The sequence below is a fragment of the Psammomys obesus genome, unplaced genomic scaffold (assembly GCF_907164565.1).
Source record: "Psammomys obesus unplaced genomic scaffold, mPsaObe1.curated_primary_1811, whole genome shotgun sequence".
NCBI classification, from domain to species: domain Eukaryota; kingdom Metazoa; phylum Chordata; class Mammalia; order Rodentia; family Muridae; genus Psammomys; species Psammomys obesus.
Genome location: NW_026590699.1, coordinates 5,251,075 through 5,277,419, shown reverse-complemented (window position 1 = coordinate 5,277,419; position 26,345 = coordinate 5,251,075). Strand labels below are relative to the sequence as shown.

General features: G+C 52.8%; 1 protein-coding gene across 1 annotated transcript in view; it reads right to left on the bottom strand.

The window, feature by feature from the left end:
- Gas6 (growth arrest specific 6) overlaps positions 1-25,551 on the bottom strand; it is a 30,023-nt gene extending 4,472 nt beyond the window's left edge. The window contains exons 1-12 of the mRNA XM_055608408.1: positions 25,282-25,551; positions 24,870-25,036; positions 15,275-15,299; positions 13,313-13,375; positions 8,750-8,872; positions 7,954-8,076; positions 6,702-6,824; positions 5,768-5,889; positions 4,647-4,765; positions 4,260-4,449; positions 1,355-1,519; positions 169-337 (exon numbers count right to left, since the gene is read on the bottom strand). Coding sequence (XP_055464383.1) covers positions 169-337; positions 1,355-1,519; positions 4,260-4,449; positions 4,647-4,765; positions 5,768-5,889; positions 6,702-6,824; positions 7,954-8,076; positions 8,750-8,872; positions 13,313-13,375; positions 15,275-15,299; positions 24,870-25,036; positions 25,282-25,360 — 1,468 coding nt within the window. The 5' untranslated portion in view covers positions 25,361-25,551. The remainder of the gene's footprint in view (positions 1-168; positions 338-1,354; positions 1,520-4,259; positions 4,450-4,646; positions 4,766-5,767; positions 5,890-6,701; positions 6,825-7,953; positions 8,077-8,749; positions 8,873-13,312; positions 13,376-15,274; positions 15,300-24,869; positions 25,037-25,281) is intronic.
- Positions 25,552-26,345: the final 794 nt, after the last annotated feature.

Here is a 26,345-nt window from a genome sequence, read left to right as displayed (position 1 = left end):
GAAGGCCAGAGAGTAGGCCTGGCTGCCCTGCTGAGCTCTGCTCCAGCCTGTGGGTAGCCGGCTTGTCCCTGGCACTCAGTGAGGCAGGAACTATTCAGGCGGACGCTTCTGCTTCAGGCTATAGCTGACTGGACGTGTCCCCCCTCCCCCACGGCTAGCTCAGCTTACTGTAGTTGAGGCTGTAGAAGGCAAATGCGTTCCCGGGGAAGAAGGATCCCCTCTCGGTCACGGAGAAGCACTGCATTTTTGTATTTGCCTTTACTGTTTCCTGGATGGCACTGTCTTCCCCATTCAGCCAGTTCCAGCTCCTCATGCACCCGTCCAGGCGAGGGTTAATCTGGAAAGACAGGGAACTCCTGGTGGCTTTTTGACTAGGACACCGAAATGACAGACTAGAGCAAGAGAGGTCACCAGCCTAGCACTACAGGACCTGCTGGCTTAGGAGCGTAAATCTGTGGTATAAGTATGATATAGGGCGGCCTTTCGCAGAAGAGCGCCTCACTTTTGAAGACATCTCAGGACACCCATATCCACGCAGGAGGAGAACAGGCGGCAGGAGGCAGCCACCTGCCCTGCCTGCCCGTCTCCCCACTGTGCTGCAGGGACACGGTACCTGCCACCTGACTGCACATTTTATTGTGGCTGTGCCTGTCCTTTACTCAGGCCCACACAGCATAGCTAGAAAAGTCAGCCGGGGCCAGAGGATGCAGTCCCAGGCTGACCACACACTCAGTGTGTGCGAGCTGTTACATAATCAAATCACACCACCCTCATCTTATGGCTCGTGGAAGATCTGCAACGGTGTGTGTGACGTCATACCCCTGGGACTGTCCTGAAGGATGCGTGAGTCACTATCAACTATGAAGCAGGTTTTCTATCTTCAGTGGGTGTTGCCACCCCCAAAACAAGGGTTCTGACCACTGAGCTCAGAGACAGACGAGAAGCCAAGGCCCGGTGTGGCGTAGGACAGAAAGAAACAGGACTTTGAAAGATGACGTGCGCCCCCCCCCCCAACAAAAAGACCCTAATTAGAGCTTCCCCCACAGGAAATCTAGGTATGGCTAACAACCCAAAATGTTCTTGAGATGCACCCAAAATTTTATTACTTTTTGTCAAAAATGATGTGTTTGATCTTTACTGCAAAATTGTTTGTTTTTTTTTTTTAATCAAGTCAGATGGAAACTTAAATGGGCATCATGAGCAGAGTGGCTGGTTATTGGGGTATAATGATGGGTGGCCAGCGTGGGGGTCCTTACCACTGTTAAGGCGTGAACTCAGCTAGATGGTAAACCCTCGTAGGCACAGGCAAGCCTGAGCTTGCCGCATTCTCCTCCGTGGCCTGGGATGGACTTACGGGCTGGACGAGGTCACTCTCCTTGAAGGGAATGCCTCCCACGGTGAGATTCAGGTGATACAGGCCCCTCTCCAGCTGGAACAGCTCCCCGGCTACCGCAATCTTCATCACAGCATCTTTGTTGACTTTGATCACAAGGTTCCGTTCCAGCTCCTCTACGGAGATCTGAAGGGGTCAGGCAGTGAGGTCAAGTGGATGGCCATTTCTAAAGGCTCCTATAACGTATCGCCTGGGCCAAGTGCACCAGACCGCAGGGTGGGCAAGCCATGGCACCTGTATTTAGGAGCCTGACCCATGAGACCATGCCCATGCCACCTGGGCCAAGGGCACCTGACCTCAGGGCAAACAGTGTCCAAGTTCTCTGGTCTAGGAAGACCACATCACCTGTGTCCAGGAGGAGCCAAACCTTGTAAGAGACCATGCTCACTGTCACCCAAGTGGGTTCTACCCAAAGCCTTCCTCGGGTCACTACTGTGGCTCCCCTGCTCCGTGAGCTCACAGGTCAGGGATCTAAAAGTGGAGACGAGATCCATCCAGTGAAGAAGGTGAGCTTCCCCTGACACATTTGGAATTAAAATCAACACAACACACAACTTATTCTAGAAGACAGTCCTATAAAGGTCCCATTGGTGCTTATTCTGGTTTAAAAGAGCCCCAGAGCCGTTGTCTGATATGGTGTCTGCTCTAAGACAGCACAGCATATTAACTCCAGTCTAACTTGTCTTGGGTGAGGTGGGGTGGGACCTGCTTGCTCATTCTGTCTTCTAAGTAAGATGTTCTTCACGCCTGAGACCCTGGGCATTGCGGGCTGGCCCGGAGCGCTGCCTTCAGTGGCTTGTGTGGCTGTGTGAGGGACTTCGAGGCTACAAAGTGGAACCTGAATCCAGCCAAGTGCTGGGTCGGAGCCAGACTGAAGCCTAACATGAGCGCCACGTTTGAACTCATCTCTCTACATGTGACACAAACACAGTGTCAGATAACCGCCCAGGGAGGCTTTACAGAGCCAACAGCTGCACCCCAGGCCCCGTGTCCTACACCACAGAGAACACTGTGCCGTGACCCCAGCTTCTGTAGAGATTTGTCACCAAGCTAAAATTCCCCGATTAAACAAGTTCAGACCTCTTAGTCTAGTATGATTGCACGTATGATTGCTGTGGACAGGAGGGCATCAACGTGACCCGGATTTGAGTCCTGTCAGGGCCGTAAGCCCTGGGAGGATCTCATTTGATACAGCAATGGGCCTTCTGCTGTCTACATCATCTGCGTGACACAGGCACAGCTGACTCTAGGACCCATAAAATAGCTGTCACAGCACAGAATCCCATTCTGGAAGACTTTTATCCCTCAGGTGGGTAGTCTGCTGGTGGCTTGTGCCCAAAGTGACCACAGTGTGCTGCCCACCTGGCCTAGCAGCCCACCTGGCCAGCACAGCCGACTGTGGATGGTGCCTATCACAGTCCAAGGGGAATGGGATCGTTACTGTGAGACAAGAGCCAGTGCTCCCTGCTCCTGCCCACAGCCTTCACTGCCTTCTGGGTTTCTACAAAGGAACCCTGACTATTTCCTCAGTACAGCCTAGGCCTGAACTCCAGTTCACTTTGCATCTCCCCTGGGTGTGTCTGCACAACCTCTCTGCTACTCCACAACCTCTTACCTATATAACACACACATACACACACACACACACTGCAACCTCTTGCCTAGACAACCCCTCTGCTACTCACAAGGTGCTCTGCGTCCTAATGTCCTTGAAGCATAGTTTCCTCTATTCATCCTCAGCTCTGAGGTATCCAATTTTAAACACCTCTGGGCCTCAGTTCAGCCAGTGAGCTGTCTATATCATGGCCCTCCCTGGGCTAAGTGCCATACTTGGAAGAACACACACATTTTTAACCCTCTAACAACTCAGTGTCTTGAATGGAGTAATGTTGAATGAGCGAGCACATTCCTCAGAAACTTTGCACACAGGAAAGCCTTGAAGTGTGTGTCGGAACGTATGCTAGACATGGTGTGGCTCCTGTCTTCTAGAACATCAGTATCCTATTAGCTGAGGTAGAGGCGTACTTAGTGTCTGCCTGCCCCTGTCAGGGAAGACTGCATTGTGAATGGCTGGACAGGAATCACTGGAGGGTCAGAACTTGGCCTCCTAGGCCACTCTGCCACCGAGCCATGAGTTCAGGGTGTGCTAGTTGCCACCTAGACAGTACTGTGGCACAGTGACTGCTCCCAGCCAGCTGTCCTGCCTGGGTCCTAGTCCAGGCTTGTCCCCATGGCTGTGCAGAGGGCACCCTCTCTCCAGGCTCCTGCCATAGCGATTCTGACCCCTGTGTCAGGAAGAAGGACAGACAGCTCTTGGTGGCTGGGGAAATGGCAGCCTACAAATGTCTACAAAGGGGAACATGAATTTTTTTTTTCATTTTGTCTTCATTGCTAAGGGAAAAATCATGTCTGTTTTTCTTCTACACATTAGTTCCCAAGCCTATTTTTATTGCTTGAGGTACAGGGTGTGGTTCCTGAGTAGGGGGTCACTGTACATCAGCCCAGCTCCAGCGGGAGCAGCAGCCTCAGAGCTGAGGGCAGAGCTCCCCTGTGGTCAGATGAGCAGAGGCGCCTGGTCCCAGCAGCTCAGGTTCATGGGTGTTCTGAGCTGGTTCCCTATCCCCTCAGGTGTCCTACAATGTCTTGGCATCCTCCTGCAGTTACTCTAGAATCTCTGGGCCAGAGCCACATGGCTCTCTCATGAGGCCGTTTCTGAAGCAGCAGCTCTGGGCTAGGCAGAGCAGGTGTCTCACCCACAGGCCACATCCAGAGCAGGTGTCCTACTCATGGGCATATCCAGAGCAGGTGTCCCACCACGGGCACACCCAGTGCCAAATTCTAGGGACAGCCTTGGCCTCCCACTTACCGTCTGCCACATGCCGTGGTTGATGATTGGCCCACTGCTAGTGATGCGCCCAACACCGTTATACCGCAGTTGCAACTCCAGCCGTCCAGCCCTCAGGCCCAGGACAATCCAGGTGCTATCTGACCGGCCCCCAGCAAAGAAGAGGACTCCTTCAGGGTCGAAAGTCCGGAAGTCGAACTCAGCCAGCAGCCTGTAAACAGCCAAGAAACAAAGTGGGGCACATAGCAGATGGTGCGGGGCTGCCCAGTCCCAGGGCTCAGGGGGCTTTGGCCCCCGTGACGCTTTCCAGAACCCAGGGAACTGGTTCCCCCAGACACCTTGGGTGTCCTTGGGCCCCTGGATCAGCCCTCTCCTCTGGGTTCTGCTGTCCTGTGCCTGGCTTCTCACCTGGTGGGCTGAAGCCTCTTGAAGCGCAGTCTGATTACGGGAGTCCCGCTGAACATGCGGCCCAGGTACAAGGACTTCACACTCTTGGCCAAGCTGAAGGGCACACATGGTAAGATGTCCTGCATGAGATAGGAAGGTGTTGGGGGCATGCCCTGTGGCCGCCTTTCAAATAACTTTGAGGTCCTGGTCACACTGGGGAGGTCCTCTGACCTTCCAGAAACCCAAGACTAGCCCATCCCTGGAAGCCCCAGAGTCCGTGGGACCATCTCATGTTGGTGCCTCCAGGCAGAGGGCCAGGGTTCTGAATTCTTCCCCAGCACCTTCTTTCCCATCAGTTCCTATTTGCTATTGGAGCTTCAGACTCACAGGAGAGCACAGGGAATAACAGGAATTCATTTCTAGTGTACGCTTACAAAATAAACACAGCAAGAAGGCCTTGAAGACTAAGCTTCACCAAACTTCTCGGCTTTATGCTGTAGGTTTTCCCACTGACCAAAGACAGCATGGAAGTAAAGCAGGCTGGGCTGGCTTCCAGGGGCATGAGGGACACAAAGGTCCATACCCCTTCGGCCTAGGACAGGAAGATACTGTCTTGTGCAAGGGGAGCTCAACAAAGAGAGTTCCTAGATGATTTGGACTTTAGGCTCATGATAGAAAAAGGCTTCTCCTGCTTCCTAGGTCTATGGCTTGCAAAACTGTCATGGTACCTGCTCACCTGGTGTCCTTGCCACTGTTTTTCAGGAAATGCCATCAATAAACAACTTTCCTGCAGTTTACTTAGTTTATACAGAGCCCGAGTGCATGGAGTGTGTGTATGTGCGTGTGTGTGCGTGTGTGTGTGGGGGTGTGTGTGTCTACTGCATATCCTGGAATGAACACATCACACCTTGGGTCTGCACCAGCAGGCCACATGGCTTAGAGTGGGAAGTTGCTATGGAGATTTTGTCAACACAACCAAACAGAGGTTTGGCTAGCTGTGTGGTCCTGGGAGCTAGTAGGCGTTTTCAGTCAACCAAGTCTCTAGAAACTTTCCTCCCTTAACCTATTAACAGCAAAGGGTTAATACAGAGCACAGGGCTAGGGCTCCACAAGGCCATCCAGGGGGCACTGCAGTGACCTACCTCACAGGTATCCATGTCTGGGGACAGCTTTAGACCCCCACGCCCATCACAGTGGCAGGTATAGCTGCCTGGCGAGTTGACACAGGTCTGCTCACAGCGTCCCTGCTGGCACTCGTCCACATCTGTGGACAAAGGGACTCACGGTAAGCATGGGGAAAGCTCTGAACTGTGCAACCCCTTGTATTCTTCCCAGAGACACCGTAGACATCATTCATTGCTCAGTGTGTCATCTCAGGGGCCCTTCTCTGAGGTCCCTGCTTCCTAAAGAAAAACGAGGAGCTGAGGGGGTCGGAGGACTGAGTGCAGACTGACCGGCCCAGAGACGGAGGGGCCGAGAGTATCTCCTTGTGGGTTGTGGAGAATGGTGCTGAGCCAGGATCCTCCTGTGCTCTTAGCTCTGTGCTCCCTTCCCTGGGGCGGGGGGGGGGGTTGTCAGTGCTTCTCCAGGGCTATCGCTCAGTCTCTTGCAGCTCCCCAAAAGGAGTGACTATAGAAGGATGCAGTCTCTGGTCTCAGGACGTGGTGAGCCCCCAAAGTGACAGGAGAGTACAGGCCTTCCGCCATCCCCCATCTACTGCAAGTCTACCAAGGACCACAGGCTTCTCATGTTGCCCACTGCAGGCTGGAGAAGGGGAAAGGTGGGTGTGTGCTCATTGGAGTACACACTGGAACACAAGTACGTGTGTGAGCCTACCTGTATGCACACGGTGGGAGCAGGATAAAGGGACGGGAATGAGGGCTCACTTTAGGGGTCCTCTCCAATGAAGGGACACAGACACTCCCAGGTCCTGACATTTTCCCAGCCCTCATGTGTGTACCTTCCTGGAATGCTGGGCGGATGATTGCCCAGGGGCAATGCAGCCTACACTCAGGCAGTGACCTGCACGTGTCCTAGGCTAAGGGTCGAGCAGGGTGGCGGCTGTGGCGTGGGTACCTTGGCAGGCCTTCTTCTGGGAGCTGTATGTATATCCCTTCTCGCAGAGGCAGGAGTAGGAGCCAGGCAGGTTCTTGCAGCGCGCTTCCCCGCAGGTGTCTGAGTCTGCGCACTCATTAACATCTGCAAGCAAAGCCAGCCAGGCCAAGGCTGTACAGGTCGGTCTGCGACAACTGCAGCGGCCACTGGGAACGGCCCCGAGGCAGGAGGGGGGAGAACAGGAGGAGGAAGGCACGGCGCCTTCACCATGGGTGTCGAGTGATGGTGGGCCCCGGGGACCACAAGCTGCTCACCCCACACTGGGTACACTGTAGACTTCACTGCTCAGGATCCACAAAGCAAGGCAGGTGTCCTCAACCTGCCACTAAAGTGTGGGGCTATGTCTCACAGGGCCAGGGACAAGAGCCACAAGGAGAGGGCCTCTGTTCCTGGAATAAGGAGGACATAGGAGCGGAGGCCTATACATTCCCGTATGCATTTCCTATACATTTCACACAGGCACCATGTGTTCCCACAGAAGCACGCCTCCTAAGAATATTCTTTGGGATCATCAGAAATGAACTCCATGGTAGATAGAGATTTTAAAAATCCTTTTCCCCCAAACCGGGTGAGAGAAATAGTCATTTGTCTGATGAGATTTGTGTCCCCACACCCTGCATCCATCTGGACCATCCACAGAGGTCGTTGTGGCCAGTCCTAGCGAGTCTCAGTTCCTCAGGGACATTATGAGTACATCTGTGTTCGGTAGAGGGCAGGTGTCACCCCTGTGTGACTGAGCGCCACTCTCCTATAGCCTGTCAGCACAGGGATAAAACATGCACTCTGGAGATGATTTTTCTGGGTGCCCTCAGCCTTCCGGCTCTGGACTGAATGGAAATGGGACCACACGGGGGGGATGGGGTAATCTGCTTCTGTGTTCTTAGGGACAGGGTAGAGGGAATCTGTGCTGGGGGCGGGGGTTGGAAGGGACGGCAGGTGCACAGGGGTACCTGGGCCTGCCATCTTACTGAGCTCCCTGTAGTCACTTGCAGAGGCCTAGACCTTGTGGCTACACAGGCTGTCTACAGGCTCCATGGGCTGGAAGGTTATCTGGAAGCACAAGTGTGGATGGGCATTTCCCCAGTCCCCTCCCTTGCTCTCAGACCCGGGGAATCATGGCTGTGATGCTGGACTAGACCATCTCCTAAGGATGCTCATCCCCTCCCCAGGAAAGGGAGAAAAGGGAAATCTAAGTGTACAGCCAGGGCCTTACCTAGGCAGGTCTTGCCATCTGGGGCAATCGAGAAACCGCTATGGCAGGCACATTGGAAGCTTCCGGGCTTGTTGTGGCAGACTTGGCTGCAGTCCCCATTCTTCTGGCTACACTCATTGACATCTGAAGATGAAGACAGAGTGAGGGGCTCCTACTTGGACCCTTCCCTGCTGGCCTCATGGCGGATAAGGTAGACCATGTGAGGGGCAGAAAGAAATAAGTTGCAGCTGCTAGGAAAGCCATAGACTCAGTTCCAAGGGTCCCTTGGTGCACAAGTGACAGGGTGAAGGACAAAATGGACCCACCAATGAGTGCCCAGCAGCCATGAGAGCTACATACAGCCTAGTCTGGCGCCCTGAACAGATCTGTCCAGATGACCTGTGAACGCAGCAGGGCTGTGGAAGTTCTGGGCTTGGGAGGTTCTGCTATCTTGTTTGCAGCTCTACCCAACACCTCACGCCTGCACCTAAGTCAAGGTGTGGTCCATCAGCTGGGATACTGAGATCCTTGTGGCATTGCCTTCACTTCAATCCTGGTCCCCAAACAGCTAGGAGCATGCAGTTCCGCGTGAACCCCAGGGCTGCTGCATTCACTCTGCTTTCCTTGCAGAGCAGCACCCCACCCTGGACCCGCAAAGGGTTCCCAAGAGGGGTGCTGAGGTTGGCCACCAGGGCCCTATGCTGGAACAGACTATAGGTATGGCTGAGTTCCCAGTTGTGGGGAGGGATGAGGAGCAGGTAGGTCAGAGTGTGATCAGAGTGTGGGACAGAGTGAGCCTGAGGCTATGGACTCTCACCTTTGTCGCAGAGACGGCCTCCCCAGCCAGCTTTGCACAGGCAGAAGAAGTTGCCCATGAGGTCTTGGCAGAGTTGAGTACCCTTCTTGTCACATGGGTTTGGGGTGCACTGGTCAGGTAGGTCTGAGTTGGAGGATACAGAAAAAAAACCACTCAGGATTTATCTGAAAGCCATACCACCTCCTGTAGTTGGGGATGGGCTTTGGTAGGGCCCCAGGGAAGCTCCCAGAAGCTCCGAAGCAGGCCAAGCTGTGATGGAAGGCCCCTGCCTTGGGACAGGAACAAATGTGAGACGCTTTTAGGGCACTGGGACCAGTTTCTGCAACACCACCAAATTCTACTGGGATGGGGTGACTGACACCGGGCCAAGCGGAGCTGCTGGCTCATGACTCCCAGAAATGGGTCTTCTAGATCCTCTAGGACACAACATTGTTGGAGTCCACTACCTAGGCAGGCAGGCTCTTTCAGACCCCAGCACCGCTGCCAAACACACAGGATCTCAGCACTGAGGTATCAAGTCAGGTGTGCAGCGGCCAACGGAACAGTGTGGCCACTGTGTGGCCAAGCCACACAGGTTCAGCCTTCAGCTTTTAGCCTGCAGTTAAAAGATCTTTCGTGTCACTGCCCCCACGGAGTACCTCAGGAACAGAGCTGAGACCTCCGGACACAGCCGGGACCATGCCGGGAAAGCTCGCGTGCGCTTCAATCCCAAGGTTGGGAAGTCACAGAAAGCCATTATTATATCCCGTTCTCAAAGAATCCTTTCAGAGGTTGAGCAGATGTGGGCACGACGGAGAGCACAGGAGCCCCAGGCCCTTGGCTCTGCTCCATCTGAAGGACCTACAGTCTGCTGGCCCGGGGGGGTTGGGGCGGCTCCTATCCAACAGCTGTAGTTCTACAGCCGGGCTCTCAGCCCCCTAACGCTGCGGCCCTTTTACAGCTCAAGCTGTGCTGTCTCCCAACAGCACAATTATTTCCGTTGCAGCTTCATAACTGCACTTTTGCTTCTGGAATGAATTATAACGTAAAAACCTAGGTTTTCTGCTGGTCTCAGGCGACCCCCGTGAAAGGGTGGTTTTACCTCAAAGGGTCGTAGAACTGCTGTGCTAGAGGGTCTAGGGACACATGGGGGTGTCAGCTTCTGTGACTCTTTCAGGCGCCAGTTCCTAGCTCTGATCAGTCCCCGCTCTTCTCAGACAGTGTCCCCGACTGGCCTCCTTCTTGGACTGGCATTCCATTGCCCAGAGGTATTCTGCCACCTGTTAAACATCTTGATGTTCCCTGCTTCCTTCTCCAGGATGCATGTCTGTCCCATCCACCGCCTCTAGATTCTGTTAGAAGATACGAAATGGGCCAGCTGCAGACAGCACACCCAGAGCTATGACTGGATGAGGGTAACAAACTCCACTTCCCTCCTGTCCTCATCGGTGCCTTCTGGCCGCCCAGGTCTGCACTGGAGGGCAGGAGTCAGCTGTGGGCCAGCAACCCTAGAGCATAGCCATGCTGGTGCTCTTCAGCATCAGCCCATGATTCACACCGGCAAGTGACACTCTACTCCACCTGGCATCCAACAGGAGGTCTGGGGCAGGGTGGGCCCTCTGCAGTACTTGAAGAGCTGAGGACCAGCAGGAATCCCTGAGGAAGCCACTGACAGGTTTTTAAATTTTACTTTGCTTTCAGTTGGTCACTAGCCATTTCGAATATGATGACAATTCACATCTCTGACTTTGATTCTCCATGTCAGCTCTTGAGCATCCCAGTCCTACTTGCTGCCAATGTAAGACCTGATGCCAGCATTTGCTCCTTCTTGATTTACAGGGAGTGGTTTCAGGCTGAGCCAGAAGGGCGTTAGGAGCCAATGTCTCCTGGAGGTCATCCTGGCAGGACTGCCAAAAGTCTTCCAGGTCACCCACATCAGCGTTTGCTCCATTCCTGAGGCCCTTCCCACACAGGTGGTTCTCATGCTTCCCACACCCAAACTCTTGCTGCCTGGCAGGAAGAGGGGGAGCACCGGCATGAGACAAAGCAGGAGCCAAGCTCTGGATTTCCCAGATGCATTCTTTTGCTCATCCAGGGTTTTCAGGTCAGCCTCATCGCTGGCAGCCTCCACTTGTACTGGGCCAGGCCGGGCTGGGTGCCGAGCCTATAGCAGGCCTGGGAAGCAAGTCTAGGCTTCCCTGGGAAGCTCTGCAATCCCCCCCCCCCCCCGTGGCCTTTCCACGTTTACATCCAAAGTCTGCTGGGTTTGCACAAATTGCACACATGTCTGTGTGTCTTCAAGTACTTCTGAGATTGTGGCAGAGTGCTTTCAGCAGATCGTTATAAAACGTCATTTTTCCTTAAGCATGTAGGGGCTTGGTAAAGCCAGAGAGGCCTGTGAGGAGTCAGGACTGGAGGTCCTCATGGTTCTACAATGGCTATGGACTCGTGGGAGCCCACCTGAAGCCAGGATATGGTGTTCTGTTCACGTCTGTGTCTGCTTGGAGGGTTAAATTTATTTCTAAAGTTTACACTGGCAAATCTGGCATGAGGGCCGGTTAACTCAGCCAAGAATGCCACAGCCACCCATTGCAAAATCTGTCCTCAGGCCGAGGAATGACACAGTGCCAACTTTCAATGGGGCAATATTATTTTTAAGAGAGTCCCCCAACACAGAGACAGCACCACAACTCTTGTCCCTCTGTCCCTGGAGGAATACCATCCATTACGTGTCATTTCTTTTCCTGATGGAAACTTACCAAGTCCAATGTTTGACCCTTGGCAGGTGCCCAGACAACTTTTCCACAGTGAGAGTGACACATTCCAGAAAGGTGAGGGCATGGACAGTGTTTTGCAAGAATGGAGGGGCCTGCTTAGCCATTCCCCATGCAAGTTGCTATTCTTAGTTAACAGTTTGTCCTGGTTCTTTTGTGTGGCTGTAGGTGGAGTGTGAACTGGCTCTCCAGGGGGGAAGTCAGGACCTGGGTAGCAGGCCTGTCCCATCCAGGCCCAGAAAGGAGCCCAGACCCCTGGGAAATCCTGAAGCCTGGCTCTTCCACTACTGCCTGAGGTGGTCTGTGGGGAGCAACCTTCTTGGCAACATGTCTGTCTGAGGATCGCACTGGACATGCCAGGGAACCAGGAATGATTTATGAGAAAGGCAAGGAATGGAAGCCAACGTTCTTCCTGGCACCAAGAGGGCAGAGTCCATGCTTAGGCTATGGCTTCTCCCTGTCTCTCTATTCACTGTTGGCATGGTGACCAGCCCGAGGGAGGTGAGGTGTTGGGCTCCCAGAAGGCCTGCTAGGGCCAACGCCTGTCTAGGGCTAGGTCTAGGCTCTCTAGAAAATGCCAGAATGGAGCCTGCAAGACTTGCTTTAATTTTTTAACAAAAACAGGTACCCAAAGAACTCAAGCTATGACATGCCATGGACATCAAGGTAAGGAACCAGGTACAAAGGCCAGCAGGTGGGGCTCAGCCTGTGACCCTATCTTCCCATGGCTTAGCAGAAGGATATGTGGGTCATCAGGGCTCTTTTGTATAGCCACCATAAGGGGATAGACACTGACAGCTCAGGTGAGTGCTCATAGGACCTGTGAGAGCAGAGCCAGGCAGGCGGTAGCTTCGTGTGAGAGACTTCGGCAAAGCCTCTAATCTGAGTAGGCAAGGCATCTGGCAAATGAATTTAATGTATTTGGCACCAGCAGACACAGGTTTGTTCTCTTATCAGCTCAGAGACAGGCTCATCCTCCTCTTCCGGCCACCTGCCACCATAGGAGCAGAATATCAAGCCCCACCTAGAGGTGCCATTGCAGTTCAAAACACCTCCAGAGGCTCTGAAGCCACAATTCTAGCAACCAACCAGCGCAGTAGAATAATGCCACACTGGGGCAAAAGTTAATGTCCGGGACCAATAATTTCACATGTACCCACACATTAGAAAGTGTAAGGAAAGAAATTACCATCCTTGACATACCAAGTATCAAGAAAAGTGCAAAACTAGCCTCAAAACAAAACAGCAAAGGCTTTTCCAACTAGAAACACCCGAGCCACAGGCTTTCTGAGTGAAAACTGAATGCCAGTTTGCCGCTGACCCTTTCTTAGGACCCAGAACTGTGGGCGGATGCATAAGACATCGTTCTAGCTTTGTCACAACAGAAGCAAAATAACCCCAGAGCTGGTCAATCTACTTGGGTTTAGTGGAGCCAAGGCTCCTGACCTCTGATGGGAGATGTGAGTGTGCTTGCCCGGGGAAGGGACTCCAAACGGGGCTGACTGAGGATGGGGTGACACAGAGTTCAAAAGCCATTTCTGTACTTCTAGGTGCAACCAGAGAGCTAAAGACGGCCTTGCCTGCCTGATATGAGGTAGAGGTACACTTCACACCCTATGAAGTATTTAAACCCCTCTAACAAGTACATTTATTGTTCATTAAAAACAAGATGTATTTTCTCAAAAAGAAAGCTAAGCGGGCAAGAAGCAGACCTGGACTGGCCTGACAGCTTCTCGTTCGACAGCTTTATCCCAACCACAGCGGAGCCACGGCCGCCCAGTATGTGCGGGTAGACAGGAGGGGCACTTACTCTGAACGCACGTGGCAAAATCCGGGTTTTTGTTTTCAGGCCTGCCATATTTCCTCATGCACTCTGAAAGACAGAAGCAGACAACACAGTTGCTCCTCTTCCTCGGGTGTGGAGCAGGTGTCCAAATCGGAGCCCCCTGAACACTGTGGATCTTCCATGACAGGGACAGCAGGAAAGTACACCCAGTTTGACAGAACCCTAACTCCAGAACCTGTGAGTGCTGGAGCCACCCATCCCACAGAGTGCGAAGGGCTGCCATGCAGTGTGACTATGGCCGAAGCTGGACTTGGAGATCACAGCGGTCCAGGCAGGAAGCATTGTTCTTAGTCTGCAAGCAGAAGTGCCCTTAAGGTATCTTCTCAAGCCTGCAGCACACTGGACCTGGCAGACATGTGGTCCCCAAGGGGAACCCAGAACACGGCTTTGGAACATATCCAGTGCCCTGCGCTGTGTATGCTGGCGTTCAGCCACTCTGTCCAGTCCTTCAGTAGATCACAGTTGATTGTGGGAAGACAGTGAGGATGTGTGTGTGTGTGTGGACTGTGCCCCTCTGCTTTGGCACTAGAGATGGCCCAAGGCTTTGTGGGCTAGTGCAGGGATCAGAGGAAGCCCCGAGAAATGGAAGTCCTGAGTGCATGTGCACTATGACATGGGCACAGCTTGCTGAGGCCAATTGACCCATGGGAAATTGGTAAAGCCGTTATCCATATGGACCTGGATCGCTTGCCTTGGGATTCTGAAAATGAGCCTTTATGAATGACTGATCCGTGTGGGCAGAGACTAACAGCTGAGGCTTCTTCCTCCCCTATCTCCACAACCTGATCTTGCCCACCCACAGAGACCTCCGCCTGGGACCAGCTAACCCCTCCCCGTGTCAAACCTAATAAATACACTGAGGTTCTGGGTGGTTCTTTGCCTTGCAGAACTCCGTGGGTCCCAGCTTGACGGTATGCGCGTCTGTCTATTCTGCTGCTTAAACCTGGAGAGCCACAGCAGGCTAGTCACCCCTCCCGTGTGCTGTGGCCAGATACAGATTACAAGCAGGGGGTCCTAGAACAGAAGGCCAGCATCTGACCCAAAGAAGAGTTAACAAGCCCAAAGACCAAGAATATGCCCTTCTTACAAGCAGTATACACCCAAATACAAACAGCACTCAGGGAAATTTAGGGCTTCTTACAGAAGCAAAGTGACTGTCCTCTAGACTAGAATACTATTTTTTTTTTCCCTGTAAGGGTGTATGGGAGCAGGGTGGTGGTGGTGGTGGTGGCAGTGCAAGCCTTTAATCCCAGCACCCAGGAGGCAGATGCAGGTGGGTCTCTGAGTTTGAGGCCAGCCTGGTCTACAGAGTGAGTTCCAGGACAGCCAGGGCTACACAGAGAAACTACATAGAGAGACAGGCAAACAAGCAAACAAACAAACACAAAAGAGCCTATTGATATTTTCCATGCCACTACGTGCCCTCTCCAGTGGCTGAGGGTATGTATGTATTCCTGTCCATCAAATGATATAAAAACCTTCTACAAGGTTCTAAGTTTTAACTGAGAGTAGAGCAAATATCAATAAAAACACCACATACAAGCAAAATAAAAATTTATTGGGGGGGTGGATAGTGGTGGTGAGATCCTCAATAATCTCAGAAGTACAGAGTCCTGAGACCAGGAAGCTTGAGGACACTCAGTTAACCCTACTTCCAGACGTGGGCAGGGCCTGGAACCAACCAAAGAAATCTGCAGGCAGCAGTATTAGTCTGAGACTCAAGCAACTTGGAATACAATGATGGTATAAAAAAACTAAACAAACCAAAAACAAAACAAAACACACTCATTTTGACCCGAGTGCTCTTGAGAGCTCTAGCCTCACAGCTTCCTGCCCCCAGAAGTAACACGGTAATGGGATTTTCCCAACACAAAACAGACACTATGCCTGTATGAGAATGAAACTATGGTAGCAACTTTAACTTACCTAGGTATCTTGGGTAGAAATAGTCCTGTGGAAAGAAAAGAAAGGCAACGGTTAACTGGCACAGCATGGGACCTCTTGGAAAGGACTCAGTGGACTGGGGGAGGGGGCATGAAGGGGAAGAGTAAGGGAGGGCGGGACAGGAAGGAGATGAGGAAGGGGGCTACAGCCGGGATACAGAATGAATAAATTGTAATTTTTAAAAAAAGGAGTCTGTGTAATCAAGCCTGGAGACAGGAACACTGAAGCAAGAATCTTGCAAAGGTAGGGCTGGCTGCTTGACAGCTCCATTCAAAGAGGGTGACTTTGAGAGAAGCAGGGACAGGAGGCCTCTGCTGATTCAGCTACTGCAGGGTGACTGCAGAGCATGACTGTGTAGTCACCTTTGACAGCTCAGCAGAGGGTAAGGACTCAGCTTTAGTTCAAGGACATGGAGTTGTTTCAGTCAGGTTTGGAGAGGAAAGGGTTTATTTATGTATGTATGCATGTATTAGTGATACAGCATTCTGCCTGTATGTGTGCCTGTGCACCAGAAGAGGGCACCAGATCTTGCTTTAGATGATTGTGAGCCACCATGTGGTTGCTGGGAATTGAACTCAGGACCTTCAGAAGAACATCGAATGTTCTTAACCTCTGAGCCATCTCCCCAGCCCAGAGGGAAGGGGCTTTTTTGGCTTACACTTCCACGTCACTGTTCACCACTGAAGTCAGAATAGGAACTCAAAAACAGGGCAGGAACCTGGAGGGGTGCTGCTTACAGGCTTGCTACCTGTGGCTTGCTCAGCTGCTCTCTTATAAAACCTAAGCCCAGGGATGGCACCACCCACAATGGCTGGGCCCTTTCTCATCAATCAGGCAATTTAAAAAATGCCATGCATCCTGATCTTATGCATGCATTTTTTTTTAATTGAGGCTCCTTTCTCTCAGATAAATTTAGCTCAAAATGGCAAAGTTATTCAGTACAACTGACCCCTTATCAACCTGACACACAGAAACATCAACATTAAGTCACAACATTTTCTTTCTCATTCATTTAAAGACATTAAAAGTTTAGTCCCTTAAACATATCCAGACTCTTAAAAAAAAAAGTTTGAAATATATCAACTGTGGGCTCCTCTGAGGGTCTTAGATCACTTCTCCAGCCCTGCCCTGTGCAGCACACACAGCTTCTCTTCCAGGCTCAGGCTGGCTCCACTCCGCTGCTGTTGATGTTCTTGGTGGTCATCCCATGGTGCTGGCATCTCCAAAATTCTGGGGTCTACTGCAACTGGGCTGCATTTTCACCAACAGCCTCTCCTGTGGTCACTTCAGGAACACCGACTCTGCCACACATTGTCAAGCCTAGGCTGTTCCCCACGACCCCCTCACACCATCAAAACCAGCACCACCTGGGTGACTCCTACACTACCAAGTTCAGCTGCCAGTGCAAGGTACAACGCTGGCCATGTCTGAAACACAGCTCGTGTGTGCTTACTCTCAGGAAACAGATTCCAGAAGATTTCAGCTCAGTGATGCTGGTTTCTTGTCAATCACCGCTAATTTCTCAGCTCCAGCTGACCAGCATGGAGTACCCCAGCAAAGCAAAGGTCTCACTTCAGTCATTTTAGTATCTTGTTAATCACAGCTGATTCTTCAGTCCCGGCTAACCAGAACCACAGACTCTTAGTTGAAAATAACAAATGGCCCCAATAGAGCCCTTCATCTCCCCTCTGTAACCTCACAAGCCAGGCCTCTGTAGTCTGCATTGTACTTAACGTTCTTATCTTCCAAGCTCCTACAGAACAGTCTACTGGAATCTCAACACCCAGAGTATCTTCTAGTCCAAAATTCCAAAGTTCTTCCACAGTCCTCCCCAGAGCACACAGTAGGTCTGTTACAGCAACACCCCACTATCCTGGTACCAACCTCTGTCTTAGTCAGGATTTCTACTGCTACAATGAAATGCCATGACTAAAAGCAAGTTGGGGAGGAAAAGGTTTATTTGGCTTGTACTTCCAGATCATAGTCCATCACTGAGGGAAGTCAGGACAGGAACTCAAACACGGCAGGAAACTGGAAGCAGGAGCAGAGGCCATAGAGGGTGCTGCTTACTGGCTTGTTCCTCGTGGCTTGCTTTGCCTGCTTTCTTATAGAACCTAGGACCACCAGCCCAGCCCAGGACCACCTACACTGGGCTGGGCCCTCCCACATCAGACACTAATTAAGAAAATGGCCTACAGGCTTGCCTTCGGCCTGATCTTATGAGGGCATTTTCTCAACTGAGGGTCCCTGCCTTCAGATGGCTCTAGCACGAGTCAAGCTGACAAAGAACCACCCAGCACAGATGAGGTGTCCCCTGCCACTGGTTTGCATACATTACCCTGGTAAACAAGTTTTCTGGCTGAGGTATAGGGCTTGTGTCTGTCTCTGCATCCCCACACCAAACACAAGTGTATACTAGCCTCTGGCTGTTCCAGCCCAGTGACAGGATGACTAGACGCCTGTTCAGGAATGTTGGGAACCACAGGCAGCCAGACAGGCCCAGTGCCACCAACGACGCCATAAAGAACCAACTCCATCCACAATGCTTGTCTTCACTCACCTTTCTCTGGCTGGTGAGGGGCTATGTGGGCGAGACTGGAACTAACACAGGTGCAGCAGGCTGGAGTAAGGTCCCCATGGCTAGGGAGTGATGGGGTGCTTTTCTACAGTTTTAGAAAGACTATCAGGAAGGAACTTAGATGACAAAATACCTTCCATGTCACAGAGCCAAGGGTGTGGACACAGCCAGGAGGTGTGAGGAGAAGTTCATGTGCTGTTTACATGGCCAGGAAGGGCCTCTCACAGCTCTCCACACAGAGGGACCAAAGGTAAGAGAGCACTGCCCATAGTCCCTAACAGCGCTGCTGGAGGTCTGGCTCCAGGCCAGTACCAGGGCAGCTTTCCTCCTGGAAGGCTGCAGCAACTGTGACACCCAGCTCAGAAGGACCCAGTGGCCTCTGAAGCGTCCCAAGAGTGACGTAGCTCAGAACTGGTCTCCCTGTGCCCCTGCATAGGACCAGGCAGGATCCAGCCCATGGCTTCTAGCTGTCAACCATCCTCCCTGACCTCCTTGGAGGGCCTCATCAGCCAGGCTGCAGTTGGATAGCTTCGGGGGCTGCCTGATTAGACTAAGTCCCAAGGCAGTTCATGCTCCAGGGGCAGACAACACCCACATGGGAGGACAGTGCTGGATGCATGCATTATCAAAATGGAGAACCATCTGGGCCCAAATCGGGCTGAACTAACATCACTTTTTATACTTGCAAAAAGGACACCCCAACTGCCACCCCATGCCACACAGCTGAGAGGGCTCCAGCTTATACAGCAGCTGCTACCTGTCGAACAGCATTCTCACCTGTATTTACAAGTCCTCTCGGACTCTGCGAGGCCAAGACATCTCTGCCTAGCAGAAACAAGGCAGTGAACTAAAATCTGGGCCTTCAGGCCTACTTCTGGCTTTTTCATGGGAAGGGAGCATGTTATACAGCATCCTTGTTTTTGACTTCTAGTCATACATGGACCTCACAGACAGACAGGCCCCCACAAAACTCGCTTCCTCAGCATCAGGCCCTCAGAATGCTCATTCCCATACATGGGCCCCATAAATGTTCATTCCCATAGACCATCAGTAGGCCTCTGGAGTGCTGCTCCCATAGACAGGCTTCAAGGCTTCAAGGAATGCGAGTTCCCAGTGAACTCTGAGCATTGGATGCTAAGTGTGGAATGAACACAGGTTCTACATCACCAGCTCTGCACACGGAGCATTAAGGTGTGAAGGTGTAAGCAGTATTGTTCATCTGAGTTTGGAGAACATTCTAAGGAGGGACAGGAAGGCACAGTTGTAGGGGAGAGCTTCCAAATTCTGAGGGAGACCCCCTAAGCTTCTGAGGGTAGAACAACTAAGCAATTCTACAAATGGCGGTGTTGGCCCTATAAGCCTTTCAGACAGTCTGTGACCATCCTTGAAGAGCAAAGGGCTCAGGTAGGGGTTTTTGGGCCCACTGAGGCAGGAGCTGCAAGCTAATCCCTCTCTGAGGACAGAACCTGGGTCCAGAGGTATGCTTTGTGAGATCCTCTCAAAGCTAGGTCCACAGAAGGTTTGAGGGATCATGTGGCAATGTGGATTTCATTACCACAAGCATGAACATTGAAGCAGACTCTGGTGCCCGTTGCTCTGCATGTACCTCATGTCCATGCAGCTCAGAGGAAAACAACTGATGTTTTCAGCTCCCTACAAACCAGCTCCTATAAAAACCCTTTGCAAACACAAAAACACAGTTTATATTCTGTCAAGGTCAAAGCCAAAACATGTGCAGGGAAGGTGCTGGCATAATGTGGCTAACAAGATAGAGGCTTCCAACTCTGGTCTCTAAGCCTCAGACAGGAGGTTAAAGCCACTGCAGCTTTCGTCTGAGCACATCTAGTCCCTGTGCACGGAGGAAGTATGGGACATGGCCAAGGGCCACTGGCTGAGTAACACAAGAGGGCTTGGTTTGCTGTGGTCCCAGCTCTGACTGTGGAACTCTTCCGTTAGCCTGTTTCCTGAAGGATATTTTCCAAACACCTTTGCCCCTGTAGGCGCCTGCTGTGTCATCCAGAGCACCACAGCATCCATAGCCAATGCCACTGCTTGTGTCCTCCAGGACTCTAGGTCCTGACTCCTGACCCATTTGCCAGACTCAAGCCTATGCCAGCTCTGAAGAGTGATAGGCAGTTTGTGTATTGCTTGGTGTCCCTAGACAGCAACACCCCATACTCAAGGCCTGTAGAAGCAAAAGTTAGGAAGAAATTGATAAGAGGGGAGGGAGGAGAGGGAGAATTCGGAGAGGAGCCAAGAGAGTGCATGAGTGTGCACTCACGTGTGTATGCATATCCTGTGGGTACAGTGTGTCCATGTGGGCATATGAATGTGTGCTTATGTGTGTATGTACACAAGTGTTGGGGGCATGTGTTAAGGCTGCGTATTTCTTCTGGATAGCCCTTCTCTGCAAAAAGCCCGAATTCCAAGTCTCAGAAGGTCTCTTTTCCTGTTAAAACACCCCTTCCTTGTTGGGGGTGGGTGCTCTGTGTATTCAGATGCTAAAATCTGGGCCCCAAGATCTGGACTAAACAATGTTGTGTAAACTTTGTTCCACAGTTATCTCTGATTGGTTGATAAAGAAAAACTGGACAGCCTGTCACTGGGCAGAAAAAAAGGTAGGCAGGGCTTCAGTTTCCAGGCACCATGAGAGGGAATGAAGAAAAAAGGGATAAGATGGAGGGGAGGGGGCATGGCCTGATGGGCAGATCCAGCCCAGACAGGACGAATATTGTAGAGTAACTTGGGGAAGGTGGCTGGGAGGTAGCCAGACTAGCTTAGAATATCAGTATAAATCATCCCTGCTTAGTTATTGTACTTAAGCTTGTTAATAAACTACGGCACTTCCTTTTATACTCCCTTCCCCAAACAGCCTCTGGTCCTGTTGTATAACGGTCTAAGAGGAAACAGGAGTGGCAGGACACCTGCCCTGGACCTGGCCTTCCCCAAGCTGTCCTTGGAAAGCCCATCATCTCAGAAAAAAAAAAAAAAAAAGTCCATAGTGGGCAGACAGGGTTTAAACATGGTCATGTAGGTCTCAGACCCTTAGAACTATCAGTACCCCAAAGTCCTATGAGAGCCCACCAGCAGCAGCAGCGAAGGGCCACTATACCTGGGACAGACAGAATAAGGCAGAGCTACTGAGAGAGAAGAGATAGTTGGGGAAGGAGACTCTCCTGTTCAGTTCCTGCAGTATTCCTGCAACCAGCCAGCCCACTATGAATCTTGCGGTCCTGAGCTTTGAATCTTAAATAAAAACAAGGTGCCAATTAGCAGCTAGGCCTGACTCTTTCCTGCCTGTAGGTAAGGTTCAAAGTATGGGGCACAGGCCCCAGCTGGTATTAACTTCTTGATTAGGAACCTCTAGAGGCCTAAACTGGAGACACAGCCTTAAAGGATTAGGTAAATTCCTGATGAGACTGCAGAAGGACCTCACCTGGGGCACAGCCACAACCCCAGGGCCTCTCCGAGTTAGCTACTGGGACAGGGAACCCAGCCAATGAGGACAAAGTGCCCGGAAGGGAGAGTAACAAGAAAAAGGGATACAATAAAAAGGGGAGCCAGATAACAGAGATGCTGTGGGGGAGAGAAGGGACAGAGTGATTGCAAGTGGCCAGAGCTGCAGCCACTGAGGAATGTGGGTGGAGGCACAGAGGAAATGTGTGCGCTCCCTCCCAGGAGAAAGAAGTTACCAGTGTTGATGAAGCGGCCTCTGCTCACTGGAGTGCCCAGATGGAGCGCTTTCCCTCCCAGGGTCAGAAGAAATCCTAACTGAACAGAAAGAACCAGGCTCTTTCCACACAGTGAGAAAACAAAACAACCCCCCCCCCCCATGGTTCCAGCTGGCTAGGCCCACCCAGTAGGAAGGGCAGGACCACATTCTCATTCTCTCCTCCCAAGGGGCGCTGGGAAAGAACAGCAAGGAGAAGGAGCCACAGGTGTGAGGTGTGTTAGCTCCAATTGGCCAGGACACCACTCAGAGCCACAAGAGGCCCTCCACCCCAACACTCTAAGTCTACACAGCAGGGAGCACACAACAGGATTTTAACCAGCACCGAGCACTTTTACTAGAACACACTGACTTCTCATTCAAGCCTGCGGGAGGCTTGGAGGGTGGCCTGGTACCTTCACTCTGCTTTATTTTAGGTCACTCGCTCATTTCTGCATGCAGGCATGCTAATCGCTCAAGCACCGTCTACATAAAACTGGAGACACAGGCCCATCTCAAGGTTGACTGCACAAAGATAAGGGAATATGAAGGTCAACATTGTCCCAGATCCCCAACAATCTCAGAAGTCACCGAGAACAATTATGAAGGAGGCTGCACTCCCGAGGACCACCTTGCCCCCATCACAAGGAATAAAGACTTCTTCCAAACACTTTGCAGAACCAGAAGAGATAGCGTCAACTAGACCTCACTTGCTGGACCTTGCTTAACTATGCACCCCATGCCCCAGTTCCTCTGTTTACACCTAAAGCTCATGTCAGCACCCCAAAGTCAACCCTGAAGCCTCCGGACCCCTTGAGCTGTCCACTCTTTTCACCATCTCTGGTCTCTGTGGGTACAGTCGCACAGGTGGCCAAACCTAGGTCTTTGGGATTCCCCCACCTGGTCCCTTTGCCCTAAAATTTCACTGACAAGATCAGCCCCTTTGTGAGGGTCCTGCCTGGCCTGTGAGGCTTCCCTAGGACCATTGTGAAAATCTGGTCTGCAGGGTGATCTGCAGACCAGCTTCTCTCTCTCATATACAATGCTGCAGGGAACCCCAAGCTGCGCCCCTTCTGGACCATCTCACGAGCCAGGAAAACTGAGTTAGCCTTTTCTTAGCTTTTCTTCCTTCTGAGGCCATGATGGTGATTGGCACTCTCAGGACCACTGGTCCAGGCCTTAGGTCTCCACAAGGGAATGGACTGGGGGAGGCTCCAGCCAAAAATCCCTGCAGGCGAATACCAGGTCTCCAGAGCACCACAGCCCCGTTTCCCGAGGTTCCCCCCCTCGTCCCACAGGGTCACGGCAACAGGAGAGACGTGACTAGCAGCCCGATCAAGTTGGTAGCAGCCAAGAAAGAGCTTTGATTTGGAACTCTGTGCAAGGATGTGAGGTGCAGGTCCACACCAGGGCTAACAGTTCCCGTTCTGCCCACAAGAGGCACAGACCAGACATCCGAGCTGACTCATGAGAGGAAAATACACCTGTTGAGGTGTAAGGGTTTCAGAGAGGACAGTTCTAGGGGGCTCTAATGGGAACAGCTGTCTGCCCAGTTCTGATGGAGGCAGGTTGTGACAGGACCAGAGGGGATTGCCCTTCCCTGCACCGTAACCTGGAGTCTCACCCGAATGCAGATAGAAATGGAAAACCCTCCCACGGCCTGAAGAGAAGTTGTTCTGAGGAGACAGGGTACTAGTACATTACTCTTTTTCATGTCTTCACCTCACACCTTTGCAAATAAAATTATAATTAAAACATACAAGCAATTAAGAGCGAGGGATCCGACTCAAGGAAGAACAGCTCCATGTCCAGGCAGCCAGGAGGGGCCAGCTTGGGCCTGTCTGCCCTGGCAGGCAGGCTGCAGAGGGGCGGGAATCCAGGGCTGGGCGGTGGCCTCCTTGCTCTCCACTCCTGTCACCACAAGCCCTGTCCACACTCTGAATGGGAGAAAGCTCCATGGGAGGGTGGAGTTGTAACACGAAGAACCAGCTACCTGAGTCCACAGCTCAGGTGGCCAAGGACAGGGAGCCCTGCCCTAGACTTGTCAGTAGCTGGACTCATAGGTCGAGAGGGATTATCATCAAAACAGGAAACCAGCAAGGGTATAAAAAAAATCAGCCATCTGCCCTATACTGCTGTTTATGCCTCGGGCAGTATCATGGGTGGGGGTGGGGGGCACAGCTTGTCACCTGATCTTGGCTTCCACTGAGTAACAGTGCCAAAACAGCTATGGTGACACTCAACAGCTGTGTCACCGGTATCAGAAAAGCAGCTTTGACAGGGATTGTCCAGTCAGCCGATTAGACGCAAGTCAAAGCAAAGGCCCGGGCAGGTCACGCAGATCCATCCTTTCATCGCATGACCCTTATTTCATCCCAGAAGAATTCTTTGAAAGGGACATGCCGGGGGAACCCCAAGCTGTGAAATCGTACCAATTTGGCAGGTGACGGGGGAGGCCCTCCGCAGCGCTCGGGAGGCCCGTGTGCTTAGAGTCCAGATCTTAACCACAGGCACTCCCTGCTCCGGGGTGTTCCTCCACAGCGCCACAGTCACCTTCTGTGGAGACTCGTGGGCACACATGGGCTGCCGGCTGCAGCTGGCTGTATGCCTGCCCCACTCCCCTAGGACATTATTAATAGAAGGTTGTCCTGGGCCAGCACAGCCCTTGCAGAGGCAGGTGCCGGCCCTTCCCCACGCTCCTCCCCACCCTCCCATAAGGGTGTTCTTTGCACAATTCCAGCCATCGTATTTTTGGACCTGCTGCTGCAAGCAATTCCAGCCTTACGATCTTTCAATTCCTCTTTCAGGAGAACCCTGGGTCTCCCTGGAGGAAGACCAAAGAGGAGCTCCACCCCTCACCTCCAATCCGATTTTAGGGGACCGGGCAACCTGAGGACGCCTGAGTTTCAAATCACTGCTGTTTCTTTCCCATGGGTGCCTTTCATTTCGGGGGTGGGGGGAGGTTCAGTTTGAACCTGCCTTCGAAGGGCTCCCCTCGGCTTACTGAAGGGGCCTCGGCGGACCTCCCTCAAGGACACGCCTCCTGCCCCCGAAAAGAAGCGGACCTGGGGTCACCTGGGGAGCTGGGGCTCAAGAATGGAGAACTGCACAGGGGTGGGCACAAAGCTCAGCGTCTGAGAGTTGTGGCGTGCGCGCTGCAGCAAGGGTGTCTGGGGTGCCGTGGTCCCCGGGTCCCCCGGACCGCAGGGTGGGAGTCAGGAGTCGGGGCACTCCGAACTCCGGGTTCTGGGACGCGCAGGCCCCGCCCCGAGAGCTCGGCGCCCACTCACCGTCTCGGGGTCGTTCTCGAACACCTCTCTGGCCTCCTCCTTGCTGCACACCTCCTCCACGCACTCCCGTTCCAGGTGGCCCTGCTTGGCCTCCTCGAAGACTTGGTAGGCGCGGCGCTGCCTGGGCCGCAGGAACTGCGCCGCCTCGCGCGCCCGCAGCAGCACGGCTGCGGAAAGAAGGGTCCGCAGTCAACCTGCACCCGCTCGCGGTGGACCGTCTGGGGTCGGGGCTTCCCGGGACCACGACGCCCGCGTGTCTGGGATGCTCCGGTCCATAAAGCCTAGAGCCCAGAGGTCCGGGGCCAGGATGCCAAGGTGTCGGGATACCCGGCACCGGGATGCTGAGGTGGGGTGCAGGCCCGGCGCCCCCCTCCAGGGGGTGGCGGGGCTTGGGGGCCCGCGCGGTACTCACTGTGCGAAGACTCGGAGGCCAGCAGGAGCAGCAGAAACGCAGTGCCCAGGGCGGCGGCGGGCCCGGGCGGCGGCGGCATGGCGAGGCCCGGGCCGGGTAGCCGGGCAGCCGTGAGCGTGCGGTCAGAGCACCCGGGAGGCTGAGGCGAGCCGCGGACGCCGCGGGACGGGGGCTCCGGTCATCCTGGCCAGGCGGCGGTGAAGGTCACATCCCGGCGGCTGCAGCGACGCACCCGGCGCTCGCTGCGGTTCTGGGCCGAGAAGGAGGCAGCGGGTGAGGGCGGGTGGGGCGGGGCGGGGCGGGGCCTTAGGGGCGGGGCCTTAGGGGCGGGGCCTTAGGGGGCGGGGCCGAACTGGGTGAGGCCGAGCCGGCTGACTGGTTTGACTCCAGTATCTTCAAAATTTCTCTGCCATCGTGACCCAGAATGCGGTAAAATGAAAGGAGAACAAGATCTGGCTTCCTGGCCAATCTTCCTGGCAATTTGACTGTTTCCTACCCTCCTCTGCAGACATGGTTTCTGGAAAGTTCATTCTTGGGTACATTAAAAAAAAAAAAAGGTTTAAAATCCACCCAAGAAATAACAACTGAGGCCACACCCAGTGGCATGGGGGTCCACAGTGCAAGATAATGTTATTCCCTCTGTAATCTCATTTCCGCACCACAGGATGAAAGCGGCTTTGTGTGTTTTCCAGGACCAAAGCTTCCTGGCTCTTGTCTCAGAACACTTTGCAAGGTCAAAGCGCGCGTGCACACACACACACACACACACACACACACACACACACACGCCGGGGTAGGGGATAGCGAGAGAGAGAGAGAGAGAGAGAGAGAGAGAGAGAGAGAGAGAGCCCTTGATGCTGATATGCAGTAGCCAGCCAAAACCCAAGAGGAGAGCTGCCCCCAGACACCCTTACCTCAACATGCTGATAGAAAAGGATAGGGAAGTCACCCCTTTCTGCCTGAGTGCAACACAGGTCATTCCTGGCAGATCTTCTTTAAGGTCGTTCATTTTAAGGTGGAGTTGACAGATATGGTAATTCCAGGGAAATTAATGTCATGGGAAT